Here is a 12,426-nt window from a genome sequence, read left to right as displayed (position 1 = left end):
AATGATATAAATTTCGTACGGAGTTTCTAGGGTTGATCTATTTGGTTTCTAATTTTTTTTTTGTAGCTTTATAGGGGCACGAAGTTGTTTTTGTCGGCTCCAAATGGTCATTTTGGAAGATCTGAAGGGGTAAACGGTTGGTAACAATTTTGCCGGTTCACCCCGTATATGTTGACTATCACGTTGACCGATAATTTCTTTGTTGAAATCTTAATTAACCCACACTCACTTACATGTAACCCTATGTGTCCAATATCTAAAAATCTTTCATTTGATTCAAGTATTGAACCATAAAGTTTTATTCCAGTTCATCAACCAAATTTGTCATTCGATTGATTCTCTGCTTAAATTGAAAATTTGAATGTGAAATGGGGGACGATGGCGACGCATAAGATGGATCCGAAAACGGTAGTTCAGATGTTGAAAAACAACAAGATTACTAAAGTGAAGATGTTTGATGTCGAGTAATCGACGATGAGTGCGCTTGTCGGCTCCGACATCGAAGTTATGATTGCAATTCTGAACTATCAACTCGTCGCCATGAACGATTATAGTTGATTTCCTTTGACATTGTACCTTGTGCCTTAGTTGTTGTACTGTATGCATTATATGTTACATGCTCTGCTTAATATTTCAGTTTAATGATACCGATTGCTAGTTATGAACATGATTTTCTAAAAACCGAGGGGTTTATTTCACTAATAATGAAGTTTTGTATATTATTTTATGTAATTTCATGAGGTATCTTCTTAATCTTAATTAGTTAAGAAGGAAGAAAACATTTTGTATTATCTCAAATAAACTCGACTCAGACCTTCATCTCCAATTTATGCTTCAAGCTCGAAAGTAAGAAGGTAGAAAAAGACAAATATCTAGGTTGTAAGTCTAGGACGAAATACCATCTTTAAGCTTATTCCACGAGTTCATCAAACTCTCTGAGGCATAGAATCAAACACTTGGCGGATAAGTCATAGAGATAACAGAGTTGTGTAAAAGGAGGAAACCCAAATGGATCACAATCAGAATCAAAAAAGATGGTGACGGGGAAAGAAGAAGCAGGTTATGAAGATGAAGAAGACGAATTCAGGTTGTAAAGAAGAAGAAGACGAAGCAGCAGGATGAGAAATTATTTATTTCAGTTTGTCTATGATTTTGGAATAGTCAAGTAAGTTGGTTGCCATGTCATGGCTGATAGCAAATAGTATGGATGTGGCACTCCAAACTGGGCAAAACAAGTCCAGGAGACTAAAAAAACAGGTTGCCTAGAGTTTGTTCCCTGATAAACAACAAAAATAATTTAGGGACTAAATTGATCAATCTTAGAAACTTCGTAGGGCATTTATATCATTTCCCCATATTAAAACCATACCAAAGAGTTCTTAAAGTATATTAAATAAATTCTTGGTTAAAAGGTTGATGTTTTTTTATTAAAATAAATAAATGTGTGCAGAAATTATAAAATGTATAAAGTTAGATGTATAAGAAGAAGAAGACGAAGCAGTCGGATTAGAAATTATTTATTTCAGTTTGTCTATGATTTTGGAATAGTCAAGTAAGTTGGTTGCCATGTCATAGTTGATGGCATATAATATGGATGTGGCACTCCAAACAGTCCAGGGGACTAAATAAAAAAACAGGTTGCCTAGAGTTTGTTCCCTGATAAAGCAACAAAAATAATTTGAGACTAAATGGACCAATCTTAGAAACTTCATAGGTCATTTATATCATTTCCCCATATTGAAACTAAACCAAAGAGTTCCTAAAGGATATTAAATAAATTTTTGGTTAAAAGGTTGATGTTTTTTATTAAAATAAATAAATGTGTTATAAAATGTATAAAGTTAGATGTATAAAATGAAATAATCTTTTTAATTCGTAGGCTTTTAGTGTAAAAGTTTTCGATATAAGAGGTTTGTATCTTTAACCCCATCACAAACTCCAAACTCCGTCAAAATGAGAGAGTGGGATATTCTATCTGGATTTCCGGCAACGTTTTCAACTTCTCAACCACATCGGATTACGAATATCGCCTCTCTCCTCTGACGCTCCAACGACGTTGATGTTGGTCCAACATTAGTCTCTATCATGGTAGCCCGAAAACAACAGATTAAGAAGATTCCATCTTTTCTCCGGCGATTTCGGTGGTCCATCGGTGACAGATTTTGGTAGTCGGACTAACTAACGCAGCGATGGCAGTGGTAAGTGGCGGACTCTCTCTCTCTCTCTCTCTCTCTCTCTCTCTCTCTCTCTCTCTCTCTCTCTCTCTCTCTCTCTCCCCCCCCCCATGTGGTTAGTTGTCACCATCGGTTAGTGGTTGTCGACGACAATGATAGTAGTGGTTAATGGTGATGATTGAAGGTTGTGGTCAAAGAACGGATTTTCCTTAAATATTCTTAATATATTGTTTAATCTTTTTATATTTTCTGTTTATATAAAATCTTGTGATTTATTGGTTGATTAAATGGATTTAATGTTGTTCAATCTAGTTTGTAGTTTGTTCAATAATCTGACTTTTTAGTGTTTTAGAAGTAAAACACAGTTTTGAACATATAAAAGTATAAAAAAAAAAGAGTTACAAAACGTTAAACGGAGAACAACACCTATAAAGGAAGCAAGGCAGGGCAAAACTAACTAGCTTTAAATTTTTTGGAACCGGCGGAAATTTATTAAACCCAACACCTATAAAGGAAACAAGGCGGGGTAAAAGAAACAAAAGGAAACAAAACGTCAAACGAAGAACAACACCAACCTGTTGAATTACAATTAACAAATTTACCCCTATAAGAACATTGAACAATTACAATATATACATTTAATACAAAACTACGTAGTATGGTGAGTTTGGATGCCTAAGGTTATATACGCACTTAAGGGTATATTCACTTTTTCCATATATATATATATATATATATATATATATATATATATATATATATAAGTTTAGGTTCAGGTGCATTTGAGACCATGCTATTTTGTGAGACCGTGAGACGCAATCTAAATATAAATTTAAAATGCAAAATAAAAGGAAATATCTAAAAATATTCTAATAGAATATCACAGTGTAAATATTCTAATGTGATTTTTAGAATGTTAGAATATTCTAATACATTTGTTAGATATGTAAAATACTCTAATATTCTACTAAAATATGTAAAAAAAATTGTATTTTTTTTTTATATTTTTTGGTAATTTTTTTTGAAAATATAAATAACGAAAATAATATTTGAATGAAAAATTTTCAAAATTTTTTAATTTTTTTTGAATTTTAAAAATATTTATTTATACAAAATGAGTAGTTAAGATTGCGTCTCATGGTCTTACATAACTAGGCCGTCTCACATGAACCTAACCATATATATATATATATATATATATATATATATATATATATATATATATATATATATATATATATATATATATATATATATATATATATATGGAAAACAATACATATGTTTTCCAACAAAACATGTTTCCTTAAATATGTTAATCATTACATATATATATATATATATATATATATATATATATATATATATGAACATATTTTTTTTCGTTTATTTTTATTTTTTAAGGAGTTATTTTTTTCGAAAAATGATTTTAAATATATCAAAATTCATAATTTTTTATTCTCTATAAATAGATATTCATATTGATATAGTTTTAAGATAAATTAAAATTTATATTTTTTTATAGTTTTTAGCTATCGTTATTCATAACTGAATAAAAATGCATCAGATTTTTACTACAGTACATTCGTTATTCACTTATGAATAAAAAATATGATTATTTTTTTACAGTTTAAGTATACTTTATACTATTTATTCATATATAAATAACAAATTAACTGTAACAAAAATTTAATAAATGTTTTATTCATATATGAATATAAAATATGACGACAAATAATATACGTTTTATTCATATAAATATAATATATGACGAAAGATGATGTAAAAAATACATTTTAAGTAAGAAAAATTTATTACATGTTATATTCATATATGGACGATACTCAAACTATAAAAAAGTTAAACATACGTTTTATTCATAAGTGAATAACGAATATACTATAATGAAAATTTGATTGATTTTTATTCACTTATAACGACGAGACCTGAAACTCTAAAAAAAATTATTTTATTTTAAAACTATATCAATATGAATGTTTATTTATAGAGAATAAAAGATTATGAATTTTGATATATTTAAAATAATTTTTCAATAAAAATAGCATTCTAAAAATAATAAAAAAAAACAAAAAAAAATGTTTTTGTGCATATTAAGGTAATGATTAGAATAACTTAAGGAAACATGTTTGTGTTGAGTATGAATCCACAGAAATGTTGAGTGTGAATCCACAGAAATGTTGAGTGTGAATCTACAGAAAAGCTAGTCAAAAATGGCAGGAACAATGTGAAGTTGTGAAGCCACAATTGTTGAATGAAGACCCAGTTGTGTTTTTTGACTACTTCTGATTTCCATCTCTATATAAGAGATTATTCTGTATTTGTAAAACTTGTATCTAGTGTAACACAGAAAGAGTGCAGATTAGCATCAAGAAATGTAAATTCCTAGTTACCGGTGGACGTAGGTCAGAGAAGGACCGAACCACGTTAAATCCCTCATGTTCATCCTTGTGTTCTTGTTTTTCGTGAGCTGTGTGTGTGTTTAGAGTCCTGTGTTAAGTGTCTCGATCCTAACAAGTGGTATCTGAGCAAGGTTTTAGCTCCAGAAGGTGATTTTCAGTTTTTTGGTCGAAATTTTTTTTCGTCAAAAACGATTTTGGTGTATACCGTTGGAAAGGTCTCGTTCCGAAAATTCCGAAAATATTTTTTTCTGAATTTTTTGACCACCGGAAGACGTCCAAATCGCCGGTCAAAGGTTTGCCGGAATAGTGACCGGAAAAACCAGTTCCGCCGGAGAAGACGACACTGTAGCGCCTGAACTTGCCGGAGAAGACGACACTGTAGCACCGAAGTTCTGACGGAGAAGACGACACTGTAGCGGTACTGTAGATGTACTGTAGCACAACGTCAGCGGTGACGTCAGCAGACACTGTAGCACGACGTCAGCGGTGACGTCAACAGACACTGTAGCACGCCGTCAGCGGTGACGTCAGCAGACACTGTAGCAAATTTGAAAATTTGCAATTTGGCCCCTGAATTTCCAGAAAATTGCAAAATAGGTCATTGTTCTTTCAGAAAATGGCAGAAAGCAATAAGCTTCAGATTGAGAAATTTAATGGGAAAGATTTTGGTTGGTGGAAGATGCAAATTGAAGATTTGCTCGTACAGAAAGACTTGGACGCAGTTTTAGGTGAAAAACCGGAGGCGATCACACAAGCAAACTGGGAGACTCTGGATAAGAAGGCCAAGACATTTATTAGACTGACATTGTCAAAGGATGTTGCCTTCAACATTTTGAAGGAGACCTCGGCAAAGGGAATCATGGAGGCGTTGTCTAATATGTACGAGAAGCCGTCGGCAGCAAATAAAGTCTTCCTGATTCGGGAACTAGTCAACACGAGGATGAGGGAAGGAAGTTCAGTTACAGTACACATCAACAATTTGAACTCGATTTTATCCAGACTTGGGTCAGTGGGAATAAAATTTGAGGACGAAGTTCAAGCTTTACTACTGTTATCATCATTACCTGACAGTTGGTCCGGAACAGTTACAGCCGTTACTAGTTCCACAGGATCGAAAGAGCTCACTTTTGAGGGAATTCGGGATTTAATTCTAGGCGAAGACGTCAGACGAAGAAATTCCGGGGAATCATCAAGTGAACAATTGAATGCGGTCAGAGGTAGAAGAAATAACAGAGGTAGTGGGAGCGGGAACAGGAGAAAGAGTCAGTCGAGGACTCGAAATGATGTGACTTGTTGGAACTGTAAAGAGGTTGGACATTTCAGAAATCAATGTCCAAAAGACAAGAAAGAAGTTAACGTTGCAGTAGACCATTCAGATGATGATGTTTTGATCTGTAGTGTGGAGAGCAATGTGGATTCCTGGGTTATGGATTCGGGTGCTTCATTTCACGCTACCCACAGCCGTGAAGCACTGCAGAACCTAAAAGAATGAGATTTTGGTAAGGTAAGACTGGCGAACGATGAGGTTCTTGATGTGACGAGCATAGGTGACTTAGTTTTGAAGACTCCAGTTGGTCCATGAACTTTGAAGGATGTCCGGGTAATTCCAAGTCTGAAGAAACAGTTGATTTCTGTTGGGCAGTTGGATGAACAGGGACACGAGGTTAAGTTCAGGAATGGGCAGTGGAAGGTTGTCAAAAGAAATCTTGTGATAGCTCGTGGACATAAGAGGGGTTCATTATATATGGTCAGTTTACCGTCTGAGGGAGTAACTGTCCCAGTTCAGAAGAAAAACAAAATCCGGTTCATAGAGTCTCGTGGACAGAAGAAGGTTTGCTTTGCAGATGGCAAACCCAGAGTCACAGGTCAAATTCAGGTTGAACGTGTTTGGAACGGTTCAGAAAAACCAGTCAAGGGCATTCATAGCAGTGGGAGCATGGGCTTTGTTTCAGCTAGAATACCCAGAACACAGTGGGTTAAGAGAACCAGTATTCCATCTGTAATAGTCTCTCCAGATTATCTGCTTCACATGGAGAGTGTCGTTTGTTCTCAGGATGTTCCAGGATCGGGCAGTTCATTTCAGTGGGAGCCGATGGAGACAGAGAACAGGTCAGTGGCAGACTTAGCCATGACTGATGTGTTGGAGCTAACGAAAGCTTCAACTGGCCTTCAGGATAATTGAAGAGAAGGCCAGGGTAACTAGGAAGGAGTTAAGATCAAATACAGATGCACAGTTGAAGCACAGGTGAAGATTGTTCCGTGGCTTCAAGTGGGAGATTGTTGAGTATGAATCCACAAAAATGTTGAGTGTGAATCCACAGAAATGTTGAGTGTGAATCCACAGAAAAGCTGGTCAAAAATGGCAGGAACAATGTGAAGTTGTGAAGCCACAATTGTTGAATGAAGACCCAGTTGTGTTTTTTGACTACTTCTGATTTCCATCTCTATATAAGAGATTATTCTGTATTTGTAAAACTTGTATCTAGTGTAACACAGAAAGAGTGCAGATTAGCATCAAGAAATGTAAATTCCTAGTTACGGGTGGACGCAGGTCAGAGAAGGACCGAACCACGTTAAATCCCTCATGTTCATCCTTGTGTTCTTGTTTTTCGTGAGCTGTGTGTGTGTTTAGAGTCGTGTGTTAACTGTCTCGATCCTAACAGTTTGATTGGAAAACACATGTGTATCCGTTATTTATTTCCGCCGATATGCCTAAGAGTTTTGCGGCAAAATAAATATGTGGATGATATATATATATATATATATATATATATATATATATATATATATATATATATATATATATATGAGAGAGAGAGAAAGAGAAGATAATGTATTATTTTTTAAAATAATGTGTCACCAATTTTGATATATTATCAGGATTAGATCTGATATCTATTATTTATTAGTTAATTACGATCCACGGTAAAATTCAGTAAAATTAGGAAGGTTGTATAATATTATTTAATTTAATTACTTAAAATAATTACAGTTAATTAAGGAATATTTACAAAGATCATGTTTTTTAGTTATATAAAACTAGAATATCACATTCAATTGATTTCTTCTTCGTGTGATCATCATACTTATATTTCCAGACTCGTATAAAGTCAATGATATTCAAGTATACTCAACCTTCTCATAAAGAAAGTTTGATAAGACAAAAACCAAAAAGACTTTTAAACTTTTTGAAAAAATACCTTTGACAAAAGTTATTCTAATTTATCATGACCCCATATGATTATTTAATTTGCTTAAAACAAACTATCTCCATCATGAAAAATAATAGAGCAATTTATCATTTTGTATGTTCCACAATAGTTTTCATCCTTGCATATGAAACTAGATTTCCTTCAATATAGTTAAATGAAAAAGCATACCTGATAATCCAATGCTTTCTCGATCCTCTGAATCACGGTTTCCATCGTAGGGCGTTCCTTTAAATTGTAGCTAATGCATTGATTTGCAATTTCTTTGAAGATATAAAATGAACGAGCATCAATTTCATCCTTTATGGAGGGATCAATTAACTTGTCTAGTTTGTCGGGATAGTATCGTCGGACGAAATTCATCAGATTCTCTGGCCCATCATATTCAATAGTCCTCTTACTATAAACCGGCATCCCACTCAACATTTCATAGAGCACTACACCGAATGAGTACAAGTCTGATTCTTTTCGTAGGATGCCGCTCTCAAGGTAAGTGGGATCCAAGTAAAACTGGGTTCCAGCAACCTTTGTATAGAATTCGGTATTTGGCTGATTTCTGGGACCAGATTTAGACAAGCCAAAATCACAAATTTTGGCAACGAATTTGCCATCTAACAGTATGTTAGCACTCTTTATGTCTCTGTGTATCACTCTGTCGTGCTCCCCAAGACCAGAGTGAAGGTAATTTAGTCCTCTTGCTGCCCCAATGCAAATCCTGAGGCGTTGTGTCCATGTGATGGAACCAATCTTATTTGGGTCCCCGAGGTAATGATCAAGGCTACCGTTGATAGCATATTCATTTACTATAATCATCTCACTCCCTTCGTCACAGTAACCGATGAAAGAGATGATGTTTTCATTCTGTAATCTGACAGTCATCTCAAGCTCGTTACGGAACTCACGCTCTCCTTGGTAACTATTCTGACCTAGCCGTTTCACAGCGGCTATGCGGTTTTGCCAGCGCTCAGATAGTTGTCCTTTGTAGACTGCACCAAATCCACCACTTCCGATAAACCTTTGCTGACTAAAGTTTTCCGTGGCACGGTTGATCTCCTCCAGTGGAATTAAGTAACTTTCAAGGTTTACCCCTGAAGAAAACATCGTGTTTGGATTTTGGTGATCATGATGTATGGATATGGTAGTGTCAGGAGAACGATATTGGGCAGGGAAGAAGCTGTTGTGGCTGACCATGACGGTTTTTGGCGGAGGATGAGAAAAATATGGGAGGTGACTAGATGTAGAAAGCAAGCTGCTGCCGTTTTTTGCTCAAAATAAGTTTAAGGAGACAGAGAGGGTCACCGAAGAAGCGGCTGGAGTAGGTTGAAGATGGTGCTTTTTGGCTTTCTGCAGGTGGCTGAAGAAGGTGCGTGTAGCTGAGGTTTAGTAATATATATCCTCTCTCATCTAATTCAGTGTTCAAATTATATCTATATATTGATATTGACTGGGGATAAACATAAATAAAAATGTATACACCCCAAGGGTAGAATCCCCCAAGTGGCTATAAATAATACTAATTTTTATGAAATTAAGTTGCTTACGTAATTGGCACATGGCTTATAAGAAATTTCCAATCCTTAAAAAATACATCCCCCGGATTCTTGCGTTAGTATTGTTTATTTCAAATTTGTGCAAGATATAAAACGGATGCAAGAATGATAATCAAAATCATTAAAAGAGAAAGATATATATATATATATATATATATATATATATATATATATATATATATATATATATATATATATATATATATATATATATAGGATATAACCTAGCTCGATTTATGTATATCCTCCTTCCAAAAGGATTAAACTTTACCTTCATCAGGCCCAAAGCTTTTACATAATCGACTTCCGACCCACGACTCTGAAATAAGAAAAGATAAGAAACATGATTTTACTCAAAAGTAGTAGAAGAAACAAAAAAGAATTCCTCGTTCCAGTACTTTATGGAAGTCGGAAAGGTATCACTGATTTCTACGAAACTATGACGAAGATAAAGGGATATCCAATCACCATTCGAAATAGGAACGTAAATTGACGGAAAAGGGTGATGGAATGCACAATATCAAGTGTAGAGCATAACATCGCAAAGCAAATGATTCTACTAAACCATGACGAAGATAAAGGGATATCCAATCGCCGTTCGAAATAGGAACGTAAAGTGACGGAAAAAGAGTGATGGAATGCACAATATCAAATGTAGAGCATAACATCGCAGATCAAATGATTTTTCGAAACCCATTTTGGGGTAATTTGGGTGATGTGAAGATGATAATAATCAAAGATTTCCTCTAGGAAATCAAATGCTAGCAGACACAGCCAAGACTTAAAGAATACTCGGTATACACCAACAAAGCCTTCTAAAGCGTCAACGATGGCGTTCCCTGGTTCACAAAGACAAAGGCGGAAGTCGGGATAGATGTGATACTTCTTCACAATATCAACAAGAGTTTTCCGAGAAAGCCTAGACTTTATGGTACAAATTTTCAACGCCTCTTTGTTAGCCATATTGAATCAAGACAAGGAAAAGAGAATAAGACAAGAAGAAGAATGTTTTAGAAGGTGATAAAAATAACCAGGAAGCGGAAGTTACTTATAAGGAGATCAAGAGGAAACCGCTCACACGAATGGACAAAATGGCCGTTTAATGTAGGTAATGATGAAACCTACAAGCCGTTGAACCGTCACGTCAACGTCTAATCCAGGTGTCCGTTCTTCTACGGCCTCAACAGTTACCTTAAAAAGTTTGACTTGTTATCTAAATGAAAATTAACAACCTACACTGGTGGGGGTGGGGGGGGGGGGGACTTAATAGGATATAACCTAGCTAAATCTATGTATATCCTTCTTACATACCGAAACCGATATATACCAAACCAATCATGTACCGGATCAGGTATATATCGGACCATGCATATACTGAACCAGCCACATGTTGAACCATATGAAATAGCGAATAAAGTACGAGAATATGTTACAACAATGTAACAATACATAGGAACTCATAGAAAATAGCCTTTATAAGGATGCTTGATTGATGGGTCCTTAATCTAATGAACCAAAATTCTAAAAACGGCTCGCAAGTACATACGACAGTACCTTTGGGGGTACTACCATTAATGCATTATGATCGCAGACCTGCTCGGTGTAGAAAGGGGGCATAGCCCCTCAATATTGGCTATAAATGCAAAATAAAGAACACTCTACAAGGTATGCACGCTCAATCTGATCACTTCTCAATCATTATATCCAAATTACTTTCGTTCCCTCGCTATTCCATAAATCGCCTTTATCGTAAAGAAACCCTAGTCTGAATTTATCATCAGAGCGTTGGCCCAGGATCACATCCCGGTTAATCACCTTACGAGATTTTGATTGTTGTCTCTAGGTTGTGCTTATCAACAAGGGAACAACGATCCTTATAATCTATGGAAGGCGAACCCGGAGGCACATCATGTGGCGCCATCCGTGGGACTCCGCAACAAATAGCCAATGACGAAAACACAGTTGCTAATGCGAGTCCTATCACGAGAATACAGACTATCGAGGGAAACGAAAAAACACCACAATTCTCGACGGTAATAAAAAGCAAGAACGTAATGCTTAAAGAGCCAGAAGAAGAATGAGAGGAAACGAGCCAAAGATAGTTAGAAGAAGAAGAAGAAGAAGAAGAAGAAGAAGAAGAAGAAGAAGAAGAAGAAGAAAAAGAAGAAGAAGAAGAAATGAAGGAATTCGAAGCCTTTAAAATTTTCTAAATCATGAAAAAACGGCAGGCAGAAAGAAATAGTAGAAAAAACAAAAAGAAAAAGAATGAGATCTAGTCTCAATACACGCCAGTCAAACGAAAGACTCGACTCCCTCTCATCATAAGAAAACAAAAAAGAAACACTCAGAAGAGTGAGAAGTATCGCCAGAATTAGTGGAAGCAAAATGATACAATCTAGCTTTTAATAACCTGAACTTTCGGTCTCCTTTCACAGACGATATCAACGAAACGCCCATCTCAAAAAGGCTGAAGGGCCTAGAGTATTGATGTATGATGGAACCGGAGATCCAAATGATCACATCTCTATATTCCAATGGGATACTAAAGTGATCTGATGGACCAAAAGTTATGGTGTTTATACTTTGTAGGAACTTTAGATGGATCTACTCGGTACTGGCTGGCGAGTTTACCCCTAAAAGCATAGGAAGCTTTGAAAAGTTATGTGAGAAATTATGTAATAGCTTTTTACAACAAAGAAAATTCCAGCAGAAAGCGGATGCGATATTCGCTGGTCAACAAAGAGAAAAAGAGTCCAATAGAACTTACTTTAAGTGGTTCAATGAGATTAGTTGAAAAAGGACAAGAAGGAATGATCCCGTGATCATAGCTTCATTCACTTATAGACTTCTGGAAGAAGATTTATTTTTAAAATTAGTAGGCTGAGATTGGATAAAAGTAGAGGAAATGATACGTAAATTTAGTCGCTTCTTAAGACAGGAAGCATAGAGTGCCGAAAAAGCAAGGACAGGGGAAAAGTTGTCGCGAGGGGAGGAAGAAGAGAAAAATAGAGCAAACAGTGCCATGAGTCGTCCATTAATAACAACAATCACTTCCCTTAAAATCGAAATTACA

General features: G+C 35.3%; 1 protein-coding gene across 6 annotated transcripts in view; it reads right to left on the bottom strand.

Moving 5' to 3' along the window:
* LOC145161573 (myosin-6-like) overlaps nt 1–9,227 on the bottom strand; it is a 55,041-nt gene extending 45,814 nt beyond the window's left edge. For 3 of the 6 annotated variants that reach the window (XR_013738539.1, XM_079081141.1, XM_079081149.1), the window contains exon 1: nt 7,975–9,226. Coding sequence is in view for 4 of the 6 variants with exons in the window: in XM_079081141.1 (XP_078937267.1) it covers nt 7,975–8,994 (1,020 nt within the window). In the remaining 2 variants the exon portion in view is untranslated. Of the gene's footprint in view, nt 1–7,974 lie in introns of all 6 variants that reach the window. The other 3 variants (XM_079081125.1, XM_079081135.1, XR_013738546.1) reach the window with 2 other exon arrangements.
* Between the last annotated feature and the right edge of the window lie 3,199 nt (nt 9,228–12,426).

This window comes from Lactuca virosa, chromosome 1, assembly GCF_052849685.1.
Source record: "Lactuca virosa cultivar CGN04683 chromosome 1, Lactuca_virosa_CGN04683_v6, whole genome shotgun sequence".
Classification (NCBI taxonomy): domain Eukaryota; kingdom Viridiplantae; phylum Streptophyta; class Magnoliopsida; order Asterales; family Asteraceae; genus Lactuca; species Lactuca virosa.
This window is presented reverse-complemented; position numbering and strand designations above follow the sequence as displayed.